At 40.5% G+C, this 20,283-nt stretch overlaps 1 protein-coding gene across 2 annotated transcripts in view; it reads right to left on the bottom strand.

Moving 5' to 3' along the window:
• Positions 1-20,283, bottom strand: part of GNAO1 (G protein subunit alpha o1) — a 252,292-nt gene that overhangs the window by 147,172 nt on the left and 84,837 nt on the right. For both annotated transcript variants that reach the window (XM_036752427.1, XM_036752428.1), the window contains exon 3: positions 5,936-6,077. In XM_036752427.1, coding sequence (XP_036608322.1) covers positions 5,936-6,077 — 142 coding nt within the window. The remainder of the gene's footprint in view (positions 1-5,935; positions 6,078-20,283) is intronic.

Below are 20,283 nucleotides of genomic sequence, written 5' to 3'. Positions count from 1 at the left end.
ATGTGGCTCGGGTTAGCTTTTCTGACTTGTCATCGCCTTCCTTTTTTTTTCAGAAGAGGAAACTAAGGCCTTGAGAATTGAGGTGATTTGCTGTGGGATTTGCTCTGGGTCTCAGTTGCCTCCCCTGTAAAGGGAGGGAGATTGGACTAAATGATTTCTAAGGTCTCCTCCAGTTCTGACATTCTATGTTCTGTTCTAGCACCAGAAATCTTGTTCTCTGAACTTCTAACTTCTGCCTGTTTATTTAGTCTGTAGCTTTTAAATGTCAATGTATTAGCATTTGTTGTTTAAACTGCAACCTTTGGGAGGACAGGGAACCATGTTTAATGTATGATGTAAAGCACTGAGCACATGAACAGACTGATCCAGGGACTTAGTAAACACCTTTAAATAACGATGGTGGCAGAGTCATCATGTGTCTCTAAGCAGTCTGCACATTGATTTATGTTTGCAGACACATACAAATCCAAAACAATTTTCTCAGACTAGACATTTCCGCATCCTGATGCTCCACTGGCTTCCAGTCAGTACCATTTTAGGGAGTTTTATCTTGGAAGACAGAATAAAATGGAACCAGCTTATATGGAGTAAAGTAAAAATTAATGATCACTGAAACTGTATCTATTTTCTGTCCATGGTAATAAAGCTTGACCAGAATCAAACACTTAAATTGATTGTCCTGATTTTAGATTCAAGAGCCTGCATAGGATGCCCCTGAAGTATAGGACCACACTGATGGAAGTTAGAGAGCTCTTGAGTTTTTCCATCTCAAGAGAAATTTAATAAAATATGATAGGTGAAATGTGCAAACCGAAGGCAAATAATAACACAGCTGAAAATTTCTGTCCTCTGAATAATCCCAAAGCTGATTCCAGAATATCTTTGACAAACTGCCCTGTCCTCCAGGGTAATGATGCCGAGGAAAGCAAGCAAGAAGAGCCAAATTAGGGAAGGAATACAACTGGATGAAAGCACTAATGGGGCCTTGCTGTATGACACACTCACTCTCTCTAGTTTTCTCTGATCAAGAAGGAGAGACAGGTACTTTCCACTTGTGACAGGTGTGGGGTTAGAGTTAGGTTTATGTTCACTATGCTGCTTTTGCTCTAGAGATAGCCTGTTCTCTTGCTTAGAACCAGTTACCTAGCCCCCTTTTCTGGATCCTTCCATATCCAGACTCTTCTAGGCTGGAGATGTCCAGATCTGTCTTGTACTCAACAGAGTGTTGCTGCCCAGTCTCTGACATCTCCCTGCCTGACACATAAGATGGACCAACTAGATGCACGTGAGACTCTGATCTTATAAAACCCTGTTCCTCGCCTATGGCACTGGGCAGTCCTGGTGCAGAGAATGGAACCTGGGTGTTCTCATGTCAAACAAGGAAAAATGCTGAGAGCATGGTGTAACCAGGGATGTGCCAACAGGATCTCTAAGGATCACAAACTCCTTCCTCTACCTTGATGAACTTCGCCTCACAGGTCCAGCAAACTGTCTCTCCTTTCCTGCCAACTGAGACCTGGTTGTATCTTTGTCCTTTCTGGAAAGTGATACCCAGTGGTATTCTTGTCCCTCCAGGGACTGAGATCTGGATATGGCTTTTGGCCTAAGCCCCTCCTCTCTTGACGCTGTTTCCTCATTCTCTGAGTGTTTCAGATAAATCTCAAGGCTTTTCTCGTGTGAGTTAAAATGTGCCCATAATAAAGGTTTACTGCTCCTTTCACCTTTTAAAAATGTTTTTTAATGCATCACTGATGGTTGTGCATCTTGTATGAGAGTCTTAAAAGAGTTGTAGTGGACTGGGACACCACACATTTGCCACATGGTAAGATTCCCTTGACGTACAGCATCAATAATTGAGGGTTTCTCATAATGCAGTCATTGCCAGCGTTGTCTCTATACACAGGCAGATTAGGATAATGTCTGATAGCCATGATTTTACAAAAGACCCCCGACCATAGATATTTCCTTTAATGGCTTTGCTCAGATTCCTGAAATTCTCATTCTACCCTTACTTTTGAAGGGTTCATTCAAGGGATCATGTACATTGTATTTAGGCCAAAGCATTCTGTTCCCTGGAAAGTAACATAAGGCATTAGGTTCTCATAGATCCAGAGCTGGAAGGGACTTCAGAGGTCATCTTGTCTAATTCTTTCATTTTACGGGTGAGGAAATTGAGGCCCAGAGTGGGTAAGCAACTTGCCCAAAGTCACATGGCTAGGAAATAGTAAAGCCAGGATTCAAAACTTGGTCCTCTGACTCTAAATCCCGCATTCTTTGTTATAGAAATTATTTGTATATGCAAATATACGCTTCTAAATTATTTAGAATGTTTTAAAAAGATGGGGAATGGGATGGTATAAGGCTCTGTTCTTAGCCTACCTTCTCTTGTTCTCTGACCTACTTTCCTTAAGGATCCCACCCACTCTTATGGCTTCAATTATCCACCTCTATACAGATGACTCCTTAATCTACATCTCTAACCTCTGAGTTCCAGTTTCATATTTCAAAGGATAATGGGATTTAGAACTGGAAGGCACTTTGGAGATCACCTAGTCTTTCTCCACCTTATTTTATAGAAAAGGTAATCGAGGTTTAGAGAGATAGTAGCAGAGCTGGGATTCAAACCAGGTCCTCTGATTGCAGTTCTATCAACACGAGTCCCAGATACCTCAAAAGCAGTGTCCAAAACTAAGCTCATTACCATTTCCCCAAACCTACCCCTCCTCTGAATTTCCTATTTCTGTTGATGGCACGACCATCTTTCTCAGGCTTATTATTTGGATCTTCGCCTCTTCCCTCTCCTTGACATTCCATATATAAATCCATTGCCAACTCCAACAATTGTTCCATCTGTGATATAGTTTCAAGTCTTATCGCCATTTTAGTCACTACTGCCTGGATCCATTTCAGTTTGTTGCTCTCCTACCTAAAATATGGCACCCAGAAATGAACACAACTCCAGAAGTGGCCCGATTGTGGCAGAGCAGAGCAGGTGTATCATTTCCCTCACTAAGGGCATCATACTTCTCAATGCAGCCTCAGATAATTTATAGCTCTTCTAGCTGCTGTATCATTATCTGTACTCATGTTAAGCTTCCAGTCCACTAAAACAGTCAGATTTTTTTCCACACAAACTTTTGTTTAGTCACATTTCCTCCATCAGTACTCATCTAGCTGATCTTTTAAAAAAGTTTAAGACTTTACCTATTACATGTCTTATTAAATTTGGTTCTACCTTGTCAAAATGGTTTGGTTCTTGATTTTACCATCCAGCATACTGCCTATGTTCCCTGTCCCCTGGCAGATTTGTGCCACCTAAAAACTGGCTAAGCATGCCATTTATGCTGTTAACCAAGTCAATGACTGAAATGTTGAAAAGAATTGTGTTAAAGCAAGAGATTTGTGGCACTCCAATACAGACTTCCTTCAGAGTTGATATTACTTTCAAAGAAAGTAAGATCAAATGGTATAGTAATACTCAAAACATATTAGAAGAAGACTACCATTTTGGATAAATAATTTATAGAGGATTTAGAGAAAAGTACGATCAAGAATTATATAAGATGAAAAAATATCCTACCTTGACGTAAGGAACATGGATACCAGTGAAGTTATAGATCTATCAAAGTATCAAAATGGTATCTCCCCTACTAGATGGTGGGAAGTTTGAGGTCAGGGGAGAGCCCCAGGACTAACTGGATTTGTAACCCTAAGGACATCTAAACCAATGCCTTATATGTAGTAGGCACACAGTAAGTATTTGTATGAACATCAGATTTTAACATGAATAGAATTTCAAACTTGGATAATGTCTTTAGATAATGACATACCCAGCTCTTTGGGCAATGATAACCCTGAATCCCTATCCCTATAATCCTTTAGTATCTACTGATTAATCCATAGCCATTCACTAATACCAAGGCAGAAAGGCTCAGAGTAAGAGAGGGGGTAGGTCACAGAAGGTAGGTCACAGAGGTGAGTTTTACTGAAGGGAGGGAGAAGCAAAAAGACCAATAGAAGAGGGGTAATATAACTATGCCTCCCACCAGGTCAGAACCAAGGGCTTGGTCTCTGCAGTTTTCTGAGTCTCCTGGTCTTTACAGGGCCTTAGATGGTTACTTCATTGGCTCCTTCTCAAAAGATTTGATCAGGGGCACATATTTGCCCTGTATACTCACTTTTGTCATTGAACAAGCATTTTTCTTCTAGGGACAAGAACAAAGAGTTAGGAGAGGGAAATCTGGGTGTGTTCTTTGGAAGGCCATGCCTATGTCACAGGGGAATTAGAGAATCATAGAAAGGAGAGCAGGATGAAACAAAGCATTTTATAAAATGGAGTATTGTATAAATGTAAAGGTATGATTATCTTTACTGTGCAGAGGAAGTTGCAAGATTATCAATAAATATTTGTTGATTGCATGGTGATCTGCTTATTCCTGGATTATGTAGGAAACCCTGGAGGGGAAGAGGGAGTTCATTCTGCTTATTACTATATCCTTCCCTCTCTGCTTCTAAGCAAGAGTAGAAGAAAATTCATGATGATTCAAGTCCATTGGTAAGGCTGGCATCAGATGGCTTCTCTAGGCAGAAACAATTTGTCACCTCCACTTCTGCCCCTCTATAGTAGCGGGAACTGCAAGAACTTTTGGTGATCCTCCTGAATCCCAATAACTCATTAGTCAGTCCTGATTCCAAAGCATCTCCATTAGTTGGCAAAGCTGGGGCCTTGATGTTGATGGGTTTACTCTGTAGAATCAGGACTTTGTGCATAAAAAATTAAATTTATACATTTAAGGCCATCTGTCACAGACTATTTATCCGACATGGGGATTTTGGCAATGACAAGCTACATGCATCATTCAAACCAAGCTACTGAGTAATCAGCAGATTGTGTCCAATTCCAAGCCATCCATACCCAGTTGCAATCGTGCTCTGAGATCCCCATTAATATACAATCTCAGTACAATATGTTACACTTGAAAATATCATTGAGATTTAAAATTGCTATAGAAGAAGAGGGAAAAAGCTGTTCTGGAAAGGAGTTCCCTAGAGTTGCTTTTTCTGTGCTGACTAGGAAAACAGGCATATTCTCTCCTCCTCCCCCTTCTCTCTCTCTCTCTCTCTCTCTCTCTCTCTCTCTCTCTCTCTCTCTCCCCCACCCTTCCTCCCTTCCTCCCTTCCTCCCTCCCTCTCATGTTACCAGAGTTGTTGAGTAAAATTCAGTCCTGTGGTTAATTCAAATGTTTGCAAACAAGCTGCTTTTATATACTTACTCAGTTCACTACTAAATGGGTGCCTAGAAACAGACCTTAAAAACAGCCCCTGCTCTATGACATGGCCTTCCTATGGGGAGGAGAGAACTCCTTAGACATCTGTCAGGAATATCCCACACTCAGCCTTGAGTGGCTGAAAATACTTTCTTTTGTGGGGGAGGAGGGAGAGAGCAATTTAAAATGCAATTTTCCCCCTCCCCCCAGTAGGGAACTCTCTTTTACCTTTCTTTGTGCCTCTAGGGCTTAGGATAGGGCCTAGCATATAGTAGGCACTTAATAAATGCATTTTAACTGACTGGATGATGCCGCAACCTAATTTCCAGCTATTAAGTATTATTGCAGTGCTAGTAGTGCTTAGCTTCTGAATGGTGTATAGGTCAGCAGACACATTCTTATCTGCAGAAGAAACTTGGCATTTGAACTGCCTTGATTAAAAGCTCCTTTTTAAAGTTATGCCTACCTCTTCACTCTGAGGCTCTTTTTCGATTATATTTACCAAGTCAGTTGGATATATTTGCTTAGGTTGTGTAAATATGCCTTCTCTTATGCGGCATAATCCACAGTCATTCCTTCCAGGCAGCCTGGTATTTAAAAAAGGAGAAAGCAGAGTAATAGAGAGAGGAGTCATTCAGTCTACTGTCTCAATCAGAATATTGACCTACCCTTCGTTCCTTGTCACCATATTCAATGCCCAAGGTGTCCATGGCACGGACAATAGCTGCCAGGGATTGGATAGTGTTGCTATAGACCACAGGCTTATACTGCTTCACGTCTTCTCCCGAGAAACCATCTTCATGAATAATCCTAAAAAAAATAACAACCCAAATACGTCAAATGTTATAAGAATATTTCACGGTTGAAACACTATCATAGAATACCGGAATCATAGAGCTAGAAGAGACTTTAGATTGCAGAGATGTGATCCGCAAAACTCTGGAGTATGGCCAACACCACATGAAAATACAAATGGGAAATACTTAATAAAATAAATAAAAATATAATACAAGACATATAATGTTAATCTATGATTTTCTAAGTTAATATTCTGGCTATGGGGATCCATTTGTATTTGAGTTTGATACCACTAATCCAGAACATAGACTATAGATGTTGGACCTAAAAGAAGCATAAATTAGAGCATAGAATCAACAATGTCAGAATTGGAAGGGACTTAAGAATATAGGATATTATAGCTGGAAAGGCCTTAGGACGGCGGAGCTGGAAGAGGCCTTAAACCATTGAATGGCAGAGTAGGAAGAGGCCTTAGAACACAGAATGGCAGAGTTGGAAGAGGCCTTAGAACATAGAATTTTAAAGCTGAAAGGGGCCTCTGACTCTAACCCCATCATTTTATAGAGGAAGAAAAGAAAACCCAAAGAAGTGAAGGAAGTTACCTAAGGCTCCATGGCTAGTTAGAACATCCAGCATGAGATGCCCAGTTCAGGGCTTCTATTCACCCTACTGAAGTGAATGGTATCAGGCACAGGAAAATCCTGCTAGCTCAAAGGTGAACTGTCCTTCAGCCAGCAGTGTCAAAGCTAACATGGATTAATATTTAATCTACTAAGGCTCCTGTAGGGTTTAAAGGTAGAAGTGAGAAAACATGTCTCCAGACCATATTAAGAAGTGGGAGGTGTGACACTTTTTTCCTTAAGACCTTAAAGATCTGTCTACCCAGTGGAAAATGCCATATGCAAAGGCACCAGGAGGAAAGGAGGCGGGAAGGCTTGGCACCACATTTCACATGTACTCATTTATTCACCATCAACATCCAAGTATGTTCTACCATCCAAGGAGTTTGCTTAGGAAAATCCACCACCTGCCATGTGCTTTGGTTGAATCAATTTCGTCCTCTCCAGGGTATAAGACTTTCCCCTTCTTGACCACTGCCTCATGGTAGATTTCTTAGAAAACTCTCCATGACCATCAAATATGAGAGGGGACAGGGACTGGGCCTATGATTTCATTGCTACAGGAACTTGCAGAAATTCCCTACGCTGAAGCAAATTGCAACCTTTTCAGCAACTTCCAGGTCTTATATAGTTGCCTAGGTCACAGAGAGGTAGAGTAACTCACCCATAGTCACAATGTGTTAAGTAGGAGAGGGAAAGAGGGAAACTTGAGTCTTCCTGACTCCAAGGACAACTCTCATGACACCATACTGCCTTTCAGAAATGATAAGTTGGCTAAATAAAGAGCCTTTCTTAGGGACAAAGATACATTGCTCATTACAGAAGTCTCCATGATATGTCAGTGAAGGTATATCTCTTCTGTAATTGGCAAAGAGGGAGGCTTTTTCATACACACACACACACACACACACATACATATATGCACACATATATGGACATATGTATATGTCCATGCATGTACATATGCATATAAGCACAGAAGAAATATATACACAGACACACATGCATTACATATAAATACACACACATGTCATTAATAATGTTCTAGAAGAGGAAAACAATGAAAAAATGAATTAATGAGAGCCATATTTGTAAATTCATTTTGTCTAAAATAAACAAATTATTTGCTAGCTTAAGCAAGCCCTTGTGTCTTAAATATAGGGGTTGACTTAAGGAAGTGCCGACCAGGCCTGTATTCCTGCTATAAAATGTAAGAACTATGGAAATTTAGAAACACTTTCATTGGTTGATACATTCTAGCTTGTTGATGTGTTTCCTAAAGGGTGGCACCTAGAATAAAATGCAACATTCTCCATGTAATTTGCCCTGGTCAGACTACAGTGAGATTGCCATCTTTCTTGTTTTCACCACTGTGCTTCTCTTAATACAGTTTAGATGATTAATTTTAGTTGCTTTTTTGTGTGTGTGTGGGGGGGTGTTGTATCACATTGTTGACTGATGTTGACCTTACAATCTTCTAAAACCTTCACACCTTTTTTTTTAATCAAGTTTTACTTCCCTCTTCTGCACTTATACACAGTTATACAACTGGTTCTTTGAACCCAAGAGAGGACATCATATTCCTAGAGAATGTAAGATCCTTCAGGCAAAGGCCATTTTCAGTTTTGTCTTTATATTGCCAGCATCTGGCACACAGGTGATGCTTAATCAATGCTTGTTGAGTCCAGGTGAATCAGCAGTTTTAATGGAATCAGGGCATCTCATTTGAAACAAATTAATGATTGTCCTTGTGAATAAAAAGGATAAACAAGACCATCAACTGATAAGGCTAATTGTTATTTCTGTTTATGGAAAGAAGTCTCTTTTTTAGTATTTGGCCAGAACACACAAGAATTGCTTTTCTTTCAACTAACCCCATGTTAGGAAAAAAATTTTGTTAGGAGGGAAGGGTCCAGAGCTGAGACACAGGAAACTACCTAAGAGGAAACTTCCTCTACCCCTACAGATCTGCAATTTACAGTCTTACAGAGATGCCTGAGAGGTTAAATCATTTACTAAGGGTCACAAAGATAGCATGTGTCAGAGGCAGGACTTGAACCCAAGTCTTCTTGAGTCCCATGCTGGCTTTCCTTCTTTCTTTTTTATTTTTTGGAGGCAATTAGGGTTAAATGACCTGCATAAGGTCACACAACTAGTAAGTGTCTGAGGGCAGATTTGAACTCAGGTCTTAGTGACTTCAGGACCAGTGCTTTGTCTACTGTGCCAACTAGCTACCTCCTGGCTGGCTTTCCATCCAATAACCCAAGCTGCTTTTCTAGGGACAATAGAATTTAATCTGGTTGAAACTAGCCGATTACCAAACTCTCTTTGGAGAGAGTTGAAAGTGAGTGACCAGAAGGTTGCTATACATCCTCCACGACCCTGGTATCATATCAGGGGGCTCTTCTCCTAGAGTGGTGTGGATATGTTAATCTAGGGGCCAGATTTTGTGCTTTCAAAAACACCAAAGTGGGGTTTTTAGGGCACATCTTGGAGCATGATCATTCTACCCTCCAGGACAGGGCACAGTATTATTATTCTTTGCTGTAATTGGGCTCACTGAACACTTAAGTTGTCAATACTAAAGAGACAGTCAGGAGACTTGCTAGATTCTGTCACTGGTATGCAACTGAAAGGGTTAAGAGCCATAAGATCCCTGGCACACCCAGTGGAACTCAGGTCCACCATTTAGGAGTCACTGCTCCATGGTCTACTCTCTGAGACATCAGCTGGCTCCCTTCCCTGCTATGTCTTTTCCTAGCTGCCCTGATTCTTTCCCTCTTCAATCAACAACTACAACAACAAAAACAACAGCCAATGTGTATATTGTTACTATATATTATATACATATACTGTATTATAGGTTTGCAAAGAGCTTTACATATATTTACTCCTTTGATCCTTATAGTAACCGAGGGGGTGGGGGTAGGTGGTATTAGTAGCTCCATTTTGCCGATGAAGAGACTGAAATCAGCATCATTCAGGCTGTTATGCTACCATCTTTCAATTGCCCTGTCTTTCTGAATGTTATTATCTTATGACTGCATAGCATTTTAAAAATTTAATTCATCAAATATTTATTAAGCATCAATTTTGTACAAGACATTGTTATACTTTCCCAAAACATTTCAGGATTGTTATTACAACTAGGTGGGTGTAATGGCAAGCAAAGTGAGACTTTTCCCTATTTTTTCTTTAGGAATGCTTCTCAGCACTAAGGCAATCAAGTGCCTTTGAGTCTTGCCTTTGTTTCAATCAAGAGTCTTTGGTTAATCAAGGGTCTCTGATGACCTGCTTAAGTGACAAGAAAGCCTAAGTCACACGACTTTGAGTCACATGGTTGTGATGCCCTCTGACCCTGAAGAAGTATGTGTGTGTATATATATATATATATATATATATATATACATATATATGTATATATATATATATATATATATATATATATATATATATATATGTATATATATGTACTCTGAGGTTAGCATTTTGCTTTAGGGGCTCACTCATTGGAAGAGTGTTCATGTGATTTGACTAGATGAGACTCTGGTTAGCACCCCTCCTTTTTTGAAAACCCCGATGTTGGTGCTGCTCTCTCTGGTAACTATGTATGTATTTTCTATGGACAGACAGAAGCCTTGTCTGCTGATTTTTGTTATTTGCTCTGTTTGTATAATTTCTGCTTGTAATTTCTGTTTGTGTTTTCTCTGGAGTTCAGGGTACTGACTTTTCCCCCGATCTAAGTGAATGGTATATGTATGTTTAATTAAAATGAGATTGTAAACCCCTTAAAGTTACTTTCCTTAGAAAAGCAGATCAAAGAACCTGTGCTGGAAGCCCTCCTGTGTGCTGGTGTTGTTGGTCTTGTTGTTGGTCTTACACTTCCACACCAGTTGCTAGCAGCATTGTTGTTACAGTGGGGCAGTGGACAGAGCTTTCAGGTAAGAAGGACTGAGTTCAAATGTTCATACACTTAATACTTGCATGATCCTGGGTGAGTCAGTTAACCTGTCTGCCTTAGTTTCCCCAACTGTAAAATGATGATAATAATAGCATCTATCTCCTAAGGAGTGACATAATATCTTAAAGTGCTTAGCACAATGTCTATGCTAGGCATTTATAAATTGAGGGAGTTGGACTAGATGGTCTATGACGTCTTTCCCAGATCTCAAACCTATGACCCTATGATTTTAAAGGATCATAGGATTTAGAGATGGACAGCACCTTCTACCCAGCACCTCATTCAACTTACTCATTTTGTAGATCTGAGATCTTATGACTATGTTAGGCAAAAACAACTACATTTAAAATATCCATGACATTCTTAGCCAGAATGACCTCAATCGCTCACTTAGGATATGGTGTCTCGAGGCAAAGACTTTGGTCCCACTGGATTTTTTAAAAGGATAAACATTCGAAAAAAAATTAGAATCTTTTGAAACTATGTTTCAAAACCCTAACCATGTTTCAGAAGAATTTATTTCTAGACTTGTTCAGACTGCCTTATGCTAATTTAAATTTATGCCCCCAATTTCAGCAGTTTTAGGAAATACATAACTAAAAAATATCCTCTTTATTTGACCACATGCCATACTCACAATTACTTAAATACAATTCTCTCAGTTTATGAGGAGGAAAGGAGAAGGTATTTGTGAGTGGCTTCTCATATGAATTTTTAATTCTCTCTTTTGACCAAACCTATAATTTCAGGTGTTATGTGAGATTGAGGACTAGGTAAATCAAAGGAGTAAAAGGTAGCAGGATTTTGTACCTGCTCAAGCGACTTAAAAAATTTTACTTGGGCATGAGCTCCTTCCCTAGAGTTCTTCTCTCCTCACTTAATACTCAGGTGAGGTGCTGATGCTTTGTATTTGAGACTGGTTCTTATAGCTAGCATTCATATACAGCATTTTAAGTTTTGCAAAGGGCTTCACAAATATTATCTCATTTAATCCTCAAAACAACTCTGGCAGAAAAGTCTTACTGTTAGTCCCATTTTTATGGACGAGGAAGCTGAGGTAGGCAGAGATCATATGGCTAGCAAGTCTCCAAGGCCAGATTTGATCTCAGGGTTCCGTGACTGTCCAGTGTTCTACCCACTGAACCACTTAGCTGTTTCCTGTTTTTATGTTTTGGGCAGTGGGCCTGTATGAGGAGGGATGCTGGGGGAGCTGTGAATTAACTGACCTCCCTAGTACTCAGGTCCTGCTCCCAGAGCCCAAGCCATGGAGGTGGGAGCCTAGGGTAGAGTGTGTGTGTGTGTGTGTGTGTGTGTGTGTGTGTGTGTGTGTGTACAGAACCTTATGTGGTCCCAGATAGAGCTCCAGACCACTAAGTAGTCAGTTTGGAGTGCTTAGTGTTAATCTCTTTTCTCCTTTCACTCTCATGTTACCACTCCTTCTCTTCAAGGGTTCTTTGCTAAAGTTTCTTCTGATATATTGCATTTTAGGAGATGGCCATTACATAGCCAACACTTCTAGCCACTTTAGGCAAACCTTTTCCAAAGGAGCAGAAGTTTGTTATCTCTTTAATGTAGCAAGAGACTCAAATTCCCACCCTCACCTCACTTTCCATACCAATCTGTCTTCTGTGAAGCAAATTAGGCTGGTGATTACACAGATTTGGATAGACTTAGGGCTGCAAAATTTTAGCTTGAACAATACCAGAGAGACTGGAGTGTGAAGAAATAAGACTCCAGGCAGACACCATCAGTGGTATTTGATGTAAAACCATTATGTACCCTGCAGTGATCGAAGGCATTAAAGTAGAGGACAATTACACGTATAAGATTCCTGAAACATAACAACTGCATGTCAGAAAAACATCTGTTTTTTTCCTTTTTATTCTCTGCCTTACTTGAATGTCATCGGTTGGTACCCTTGAGCCTCTGGGTTCTTGGCTCTTTTCTGGATCTCTCTACTATTGTCCTCAGGCTTTACCCAGACCCCAAGGTCTTCCAATTCTTTCAGATTCTCCTGGCCTACATGTGTACTCCCAGCCTCCCATTCCTTTAAGGCCACTTAAGACAAAAGTTGAGTTTTTTTAAAGGAGGTAATTAGTGACTAAGTTAAATAAGATAAAACAAACTTAACTCATTACAGAACTGTAAGATTGCAAGGCATGAGAATCTTCTCTTACAACATGGCCTTAACAAATAATTACTGAATGAATATAATACTGTATCTAATTACAACTAACCAGCACAAACTACAAGGGCTAACTAGCCCCACTCCCATCTACCTAGAATCTGGCCTTGGGTCCCAGCACATGACCAGGAGCAATCATGTCATCATGACTATTCCTGGAAAGCCCATGTCGGTCAAATGTCCAGTGACCTCAATCACCACTCTTTCTAACTTCTTTGTCCCAGACATAGGGCCCCACATTTGTCACTCTTGTTTCTGAGTAGCTTCAGTCATGCCTGATTCTATGCATTTTGGGGATTTCCTTGGCAAAGATACTAGAGTGTTCTACCATTTCCTTCTCCAGATCATCTTACAAATGAGGAAACAAAGGCCAACAAGATTAAGTGACTTGCCCGGGGTCACACAGGTAGTACGTGTCTGAGGCCAGATTTGAACTCACAAAGATGAATCTTCCTGACTCCAAGCCTGGCACTCTATCCACTGTGCCCATCAAGTCAGAAGGAGAACAAGGAGCTAGAGTGGAAGCAAACTTGGGTTGAGTTTATCTGACACATGGGACGCACTAAATAAATGCTTATTCATTCCTTTGTTCACTCATTCAGTCACATCAGAAGTAAGACCCTAAGCCCCTGCCTTCACTCTCTGCACAACTACTCCACTTATCACCTTTTTCTCTTCTACTTCAAAGCTGGGGCCCCTTCTGGCCTCTTCCCTGCTATCAGATGCTACCAGTCTGCTGCATTAGCAAGGCTCTACCCACTCACAATCAAGAAGGGCTCCTTCCTTCACAGGGAGGCATGGAGAAAATTGTGATTAAGGCCAATCATCAGGAGTGTCTAATATGATATTATCATGTATCCAGAACATAAGGTGAGGCATCATTGTCATCATCGTTCTCCATTTTAACCAGGCCTGCTCCAAGCTTCCTTAGATAGCTCCCTGCAAGAGAAAGGCTGTTACCTCAAAAATGGCCCCAAATTTTGGGAGTCACAGTAATCACTAAGCCCCAGCTCCTAGAAACAGGGGACAAGAGTTTCACAAAATCCCTCAGCAATAATCTCAGGGAACACTATAGCCACCCAGTTATATTACTCTCTGTCAGTTTTCTCAGGTCTAAGTCTTCCATATTTTAAAAGGAATATAAAGACTTGGGTGCCCAAATCCTTGTGGGACCATGGGAGTCATAGAAGGAATAACTTCAGAAAATTTTTGTGCACTTGAAATACTGAATTTTGAGACATCTTAAAATATGGGAAGTTTAGTCAAGTAAGAAATATCTCCAAGGCCCAAACCCTGCTAAAGAGAGCTGAAATGCAATCCCAGTCAGACAGCTTGCATATTTGGATGGTTCTATGATATATTAGTCATTGCTACCACCTCCTTCTCCCCTCAAGCCACATTTGTTTTCTGTATCCTAGATATGGAACCATAGGCTCATATAACTTTAGTATTGGGAGAGTGTAACAACAATGCTACTTGCTGCTACTGTGGCTGTGTAAGACCAAAACACCAGCACACAGGAGGGCAGCTAGCACAGGTTCTTTGATCTGCTTTTCTAAGGAAAGCAACTTTAAGGGGTTAACAATCTTACTTTAATTAAACACACATATACCATTCACTTAGTTCAGGAGGAAAAGCCAGAACCCTGAACTTCAGAGAGAATACAAACAGAAATTACAAGCAGAAATTATATAAACAGAGCAAATAACACAAACTAGTCTATCCATAGCAATACATACATAGTTACCAGAGAGAAAAGCACCAACATTTGGGTTTTTCAAAGCTGCAGAACTCCTCAACAATGGCTACCCAGAGTCTTGTCTGGTCAAATCACAGGACACTCTTCCACTGAGTGAGCCCCAAGCAAAATGCTGACCTTAGAGTATACACACACACACACACACACACACACACACACACACACACACATACACACCCACTTCTTCAGGGTCAGAGGGGGTCACTACCATGTGACTCACTCATGGGATTTAGGCTTTCTTGGGACTTAAGCAAGTCATCAAAGACTCTTGCTTCAATCAAAGACTCTTGATTGAAACAAAGGCAAGACTCAGTCAAAGTTACTTGATCACTTTAGTGCTGAGAAGCACTCAAACAAAAAACAGCAAAAAGTCCCACTCTGCTTGGCATTACAAAGGGAATTTAAAGGTCACTCAAATTTTCCTTGGCTATTTATGGTTGAAGGGACTCATCATGTTCTTACTGAGCTACAGAGTCAATGAAATGCCACCTCAATTCTATGTATCTGGGGGAAAAAATCAAAAGCCCACTCACAAACTAAGTTTCACTGGAGAGTGTTCCTGATAACAAAGTCAAAAGTTCAGAAGGAGAACAGGGAGCTAGATTAGAAGCAAGCTTGGGCTGAATTTATAGATCTGGATGTTTGATTTTGGACATAGAACTGGAAGCTAGAACATGGAAATCATTAGGGAGCAGACAGTGGAAGGCCAGAAACCAAGCAAAACACAGTGAGTATATTCAGATTTTCAGAGATTGTTCTTATGATGAAAATGCTGAGCAAGTCCTTTTCTTCTGGGCTCCCACCTGGCATTTTCTTCTGATGCTTACTCAAATTAGTATGAGGGCTCCTTTCTCTACTGGCTACCTATGGCCTGGATTTCCATGGTTATTTTTTACCTTCTACCAAGAATTCTGTCTTAGGGTTGTATCCTCTTATGAGTCAGATTTTCTCTGGAAATGCAGGTTTCCAAAGTCATTGGGCCTATCAGCATGTTCCTACTGTCTTTTGCTCCACTCCACTTGCGGGTATGCTGTACTTTGTCAATAAATCTGTGATGTGGTGGAAAGAATGTTGGATTTGGAGTCAAAAGATCTAGATTCAAATTCTGACTCTTCCATTTATCTGTGTGGACTTGAGAAAATAATCTATTTTCTCTGGGTCTCAATTTCCTTATCTGTAAAATGAGAGATTTCTAAGGTTCTTTCTAGCTTTAAATCCATTACCCATACATCTTAAAGGGTCACAGCATTTAGATTGAAAGTGGTTTTCAAAATCACTCAGCTCAACCTCCTTATTTCACAGAGGAGGAAACTGTGAGCCAGTTCAGTTCAACAAGCCAATACTGCCTCCTATCTGAAAGGTCCTCTGCTAGGTCTGGGGATACAAGGAAAAAGAAGCTGGGAGGCAAAGTATAAGATCATTTGAGAAAGGAAGGAAGAATGACAACTGAAGAGATCAAGAATATTCCACCAGAATTGGGGCTTGAAGGATGCTAAGGATGAAAGAGGGAGAGGGAGATGAGATTACATTCTGGGCGTGAAGAACAACCAGTGTAAAGTTAAAGAGCCAGGGAGAAAGAACGTCAATTTGGGGGAATAGCTAGCAGATAGTTTGGCTGTAATGTAGAATGCATGAAGGAAAAATAATATGAAATTAGTCTGGATAGTAGGTGGGAGCCACCTACCTTGCAAATGGTCTTAAATGTCATGCTGAAGACTTTGTTTTTTATCTTCTAAGCCATAGGTAGCCAAGGAAGATTTGGTTCCATCTTTTATCCTTTCCTCTTTCCTGATCCCCACATTGTCCTTTCCTCGCTTCCCAGTTGTCTCTCTCTCCTGTGTCCTATTCTTACTCTTAGCTGGTTGTTGAGTAATCCCTGCTAAACTGATAATTATACTATAATTCAGGACTTTAAAATGACAGAATCTCAAATGTGGAGGGAGCTTCAGAGGCTATCTAGTCCAGTCATTGCTTGGAAGCAATGTTGCTTTTCAAAGCAGCTTAAGATCTCTGGCTATCACTCCCCAATGCTGACTCACATTGACCTTGAAGTCCACTAAAAACCACAAATATCTTTTGGACAAGCCATTGTCTAAAGGTACTACCCCATTTTTTATTGGTGAAGTTAATTTTTTGAACAAAAAAATGAGACTTTACATTTATTTCTACCGAATTTCAGTTTCTCAAGGACTTTTTGGATCCTCATGCTACTCTTTAGGATATTAGCTATCCTCCTCAGCTTTTTGTCATATGTAAATCTGATAAGCATATAGTCTATCCAAATAATTTGTAAGAATGTCAACCAGCATAGGGCCAAGCACAAATTCTTGTGGCACTCCTCTGAAGACTTCCTGCCAAGTACGTAGCCTGTCACTCAGTTCCAAATTCATCTAACTATATTATTATGGCCTAGCTGTCATCTCTCCATCTTATAGACAAGAAAGAAAAGTATGAGATAGCTTACAAAATGCTTTGCTAAAATCTAGGTAAATGGTATCTCGAGCTGTGCCCTGATCTATGAGGTTAGTAACCTTGTCAAAAAAGGAAATAAGTTTAGTTTAGTTTAGTGTGACCATTCTTGAAGAAGCTGACTTTTTGTAATAACTGATTCATTTTGGTGATGTTTGCTAACCATCTCATTAATGATCCATCCTTGACTCCCTGCTTCCCCCACTCCCCCAAGAAATTAAAGTAAAGCTCAGTGGCCTATGATTAGAGACTAGTTCCCCCCACTCTCTTTGTCTCTCTCTGTCTCTGTCTCTCTCTCTCTCTGTCTCTCCCTCCCCCCCCCCCCCCCCGTCTCTCTCCAACATTTGCCCTTCTCCAGTCTTGTGGTACCTCTCCCACAATTTCCTGTCTTTCAGATATCACTGATAGTAGCTCAGTAGTCACATTTGCCAGGTTTTCAGTACTTGAGGATGAAGTTTATCTGGGACAAGTGACTTGAATTAATTGGGGACAAAGGAATGTGCTTTTATTATTTCTTTACTGATCTTGGTAGCCAAGAACTTCTTAGCCATTTTTGTTCTTTTCAGTTCAAAGACCATTTTTGGCAGAAAAAAAGAGAATAAAAAATTATAAAAGCTCTGCCTCCTTTCTGTTGTCAGTCATTGTCATCTCATCCACCCTACACAGGTGATCTACCCCTTTTTGATCCCCCTCACTCCTCCAATATAGCTTCAAAACCAACAAACAATTCTATTTGTTGTCCTTGGTTTTCCTTACTGGCCTTAGCTTATTCTGAGCTACATCACTCCTGAGGCTATTTTAATAAGACTCTGTCATGAGATTGATGGCTGAAGGACATTCATTTTCAGTTACCTGCCCTAGCTTCTATTTTCTTCTATATATGTCTTTTAAAAATCCAAGTTGATGGGTGAGTATTATGTCCTTCTTTTCAGACAAGTCCCTTCTTTCATCCTCATCAGAATTGTTTTTTTCTGCATCTTCAGCATTTCATTCTTGAATTTCTTATCCCTCCTGGGCTGACTTCTCCTGTGGAATTTTAGTCCACTTCTATCTCACTGATTTTAGAACCTTTTGAAATCTACTTCCCCTAAATCTAAGGTGCATGTCAGATCATTATGCCTAATTTTCCTCCAAGGTTCTCATTATTTCTGCTCCCCCTTGGACAATGAGATCCAGAATAGAATTCATCCTTTTGTTGGCTTCTCAACTTTTTGAAGGAGAAAGTTATCAATAAGTCAAGAATTCATTAGTTATTCTGCTTTTGTCAGAGAGAGCTTAGCAGCAGATGAGTCCCTCATCACCACTATATCCTACGTCCACACTAGGCTTGTGATCTGTTTGCCAGGCTCCTCATCTACTTCCTCTTTCTGTCCAGGGGGTCAGTAAGATAGTCCTACAACAAAATTGTTTCTGTTTCTTTCTCCATTGATCTTCCCCCAAATGCTCTCTACTTACCCTACTCAGCTTCCTGGATTTCCTCATATGATTATACCTTCTTAATATACAGTGCTACTCCTGCCTCCCTTTTTGCCTAACATTTCTTTTGAATAAGACAGACTCATTCACAGTCACATTCCAGTAATGGGTTTCATTGCACCAAGCATCAGTGACAGCTGTTAGGTCAAATTTGCTTTCTTGTTTAAGAACCTCATCCTTGTTACTCAATGACACCAGAAGGCAACATGGTTGAAAGAAAAAAAAATGATGGACCTGTGTTCAAAATCCTGACTTTTGACATTGACTAGATTCTGAGTAAACTGCTTAACACCTCTGAGCCTAAGCTTTCTCCTCTATAAAATCCGGACAATAACACCTGCACCACCTACTTAGTGGGCTGGATGGAGGAGAGATAATTTGGGCAGCTAGATGGTACAGTGGATAGATTGCTGGGCCTGGAGTTAGGAAGACTCACCTTCCTGAGTTCAAATCTGACTTCAGATACTTATTAGCTATATGACCCTAGGCAAGTCACTTGACCCTGTCTGCCTCAGTTTCCTCATCTATAAAAATAAGCTGGAGAAGGAAATGGAAAACCACTCTAATATCTTTGTCAAGAAAACCCTAAATGGAGTCATGAAGTGTCAGACACAACTGAGAACAACTAAACAACAACAGAGAATAGCTTAAAACAAGGCAAACTCATGCTAAGTACCAAATATAGGGTATAGACCAAGTATTCTTAACCTGGGGTCTATGGACCCCAAAGATTTCAAGGGGCTTGTGAAATCCCCTGTTTTAATAACTATACATTAATAGAATTGGTTTCCTTTGCAATCCTATGCTTTTTATGTTATTCATTTAAGATATTATTCTGAGAAGGGCTCCATAGGTTTCCCCAGTGTTCCAAAGGGGTCAGGTTACACAAAAAAGGGGAGAGAACCCTGGTACAAATCTTCAGTTATGGGAATTATGAAGAGGCAGGGGAGAGGAAAGGCTTCCCAACAGAAGCAGGATTTTGAGGGATGGTCAGAATGATGGTAAGTAGAGTGGAGGGGGTAGTACTCCTTGAGTGTGTGTGTGGGGAACTGGGTTCAAAGGCCCTTTAACAGGTTGGCTGGGGGGTGGCAATTAGCAGTGTAGTCAGGCTAATAGTCTTCAAGTAAAGGAAGAGACATGGCATGGAAGCTGAAAGCCAGATGTTTGCCATCTGCACGGAAGACAAAAGAAAACAGACTTCATTGTAGCACTGTGCAGGAGAGATTTCAGTTCAATTAAGCCTTGTGAAAAACTGGAAGAGGGATTTAAACTGAGGGAGAGGGAAGGGCCTTGGAAACCTCTAAGGATGGGGAAGACAGATTGGCTGTGAGGGTAGGAAGGGACATAGCTTGGGCTTGGAGCCAGAGGTATAGACTAGCTGAATTCTGAAGGCTCTTCCAGTATTTTGTAGAGGGCTTTAGAAACTTACCGTATTTTATGTGAATTCAAATGACTTGGCAGGAAATATCTTGCAATGTATACAGAGAAGGGACTAGGAGTATGTGAAAATTCAGGGCTACCAGTCTTTTGTGGAGTGTGAAACAGAGATCTCATAGGTTTATAGACAGGGCTGGGAGGGTCTTGGAGATCTTCTGGTCCAATCCTTTCATTTTACAGATGAGGAAAATGAGGCCCATAAAAGGAAAATGACTTGCTTAAAGTCACAGAAGTCACTTTTCCTTCTAAAATGTTTAGGTGTCAACTCTCCGGACAATGCCATGGGACTATTTGTAAAGGTGCCACTGGGT

This window comes from Trichosurus vulpecula, chromosome 3 (genome assembly GCF_011100635.1).
Source record: "Trichosurus vulpecula isolate mTriVul1 chromosome 3, mTriVul1.pri, whole genome shotgun sequence".
Taxonomy (NCBI): domain Eukaryota; kingdom Metazoa; phylum Chordata; class Mammalia; order Diprotodontia; family Phalangeridae; genus Trichosurus; species Trichosurus vulpecula.
The sequence above is the reverse complement of the archived record's forward strand: the minus strand, read 5'-3'. Positions and strand labels throughout refer to the sequence as shown.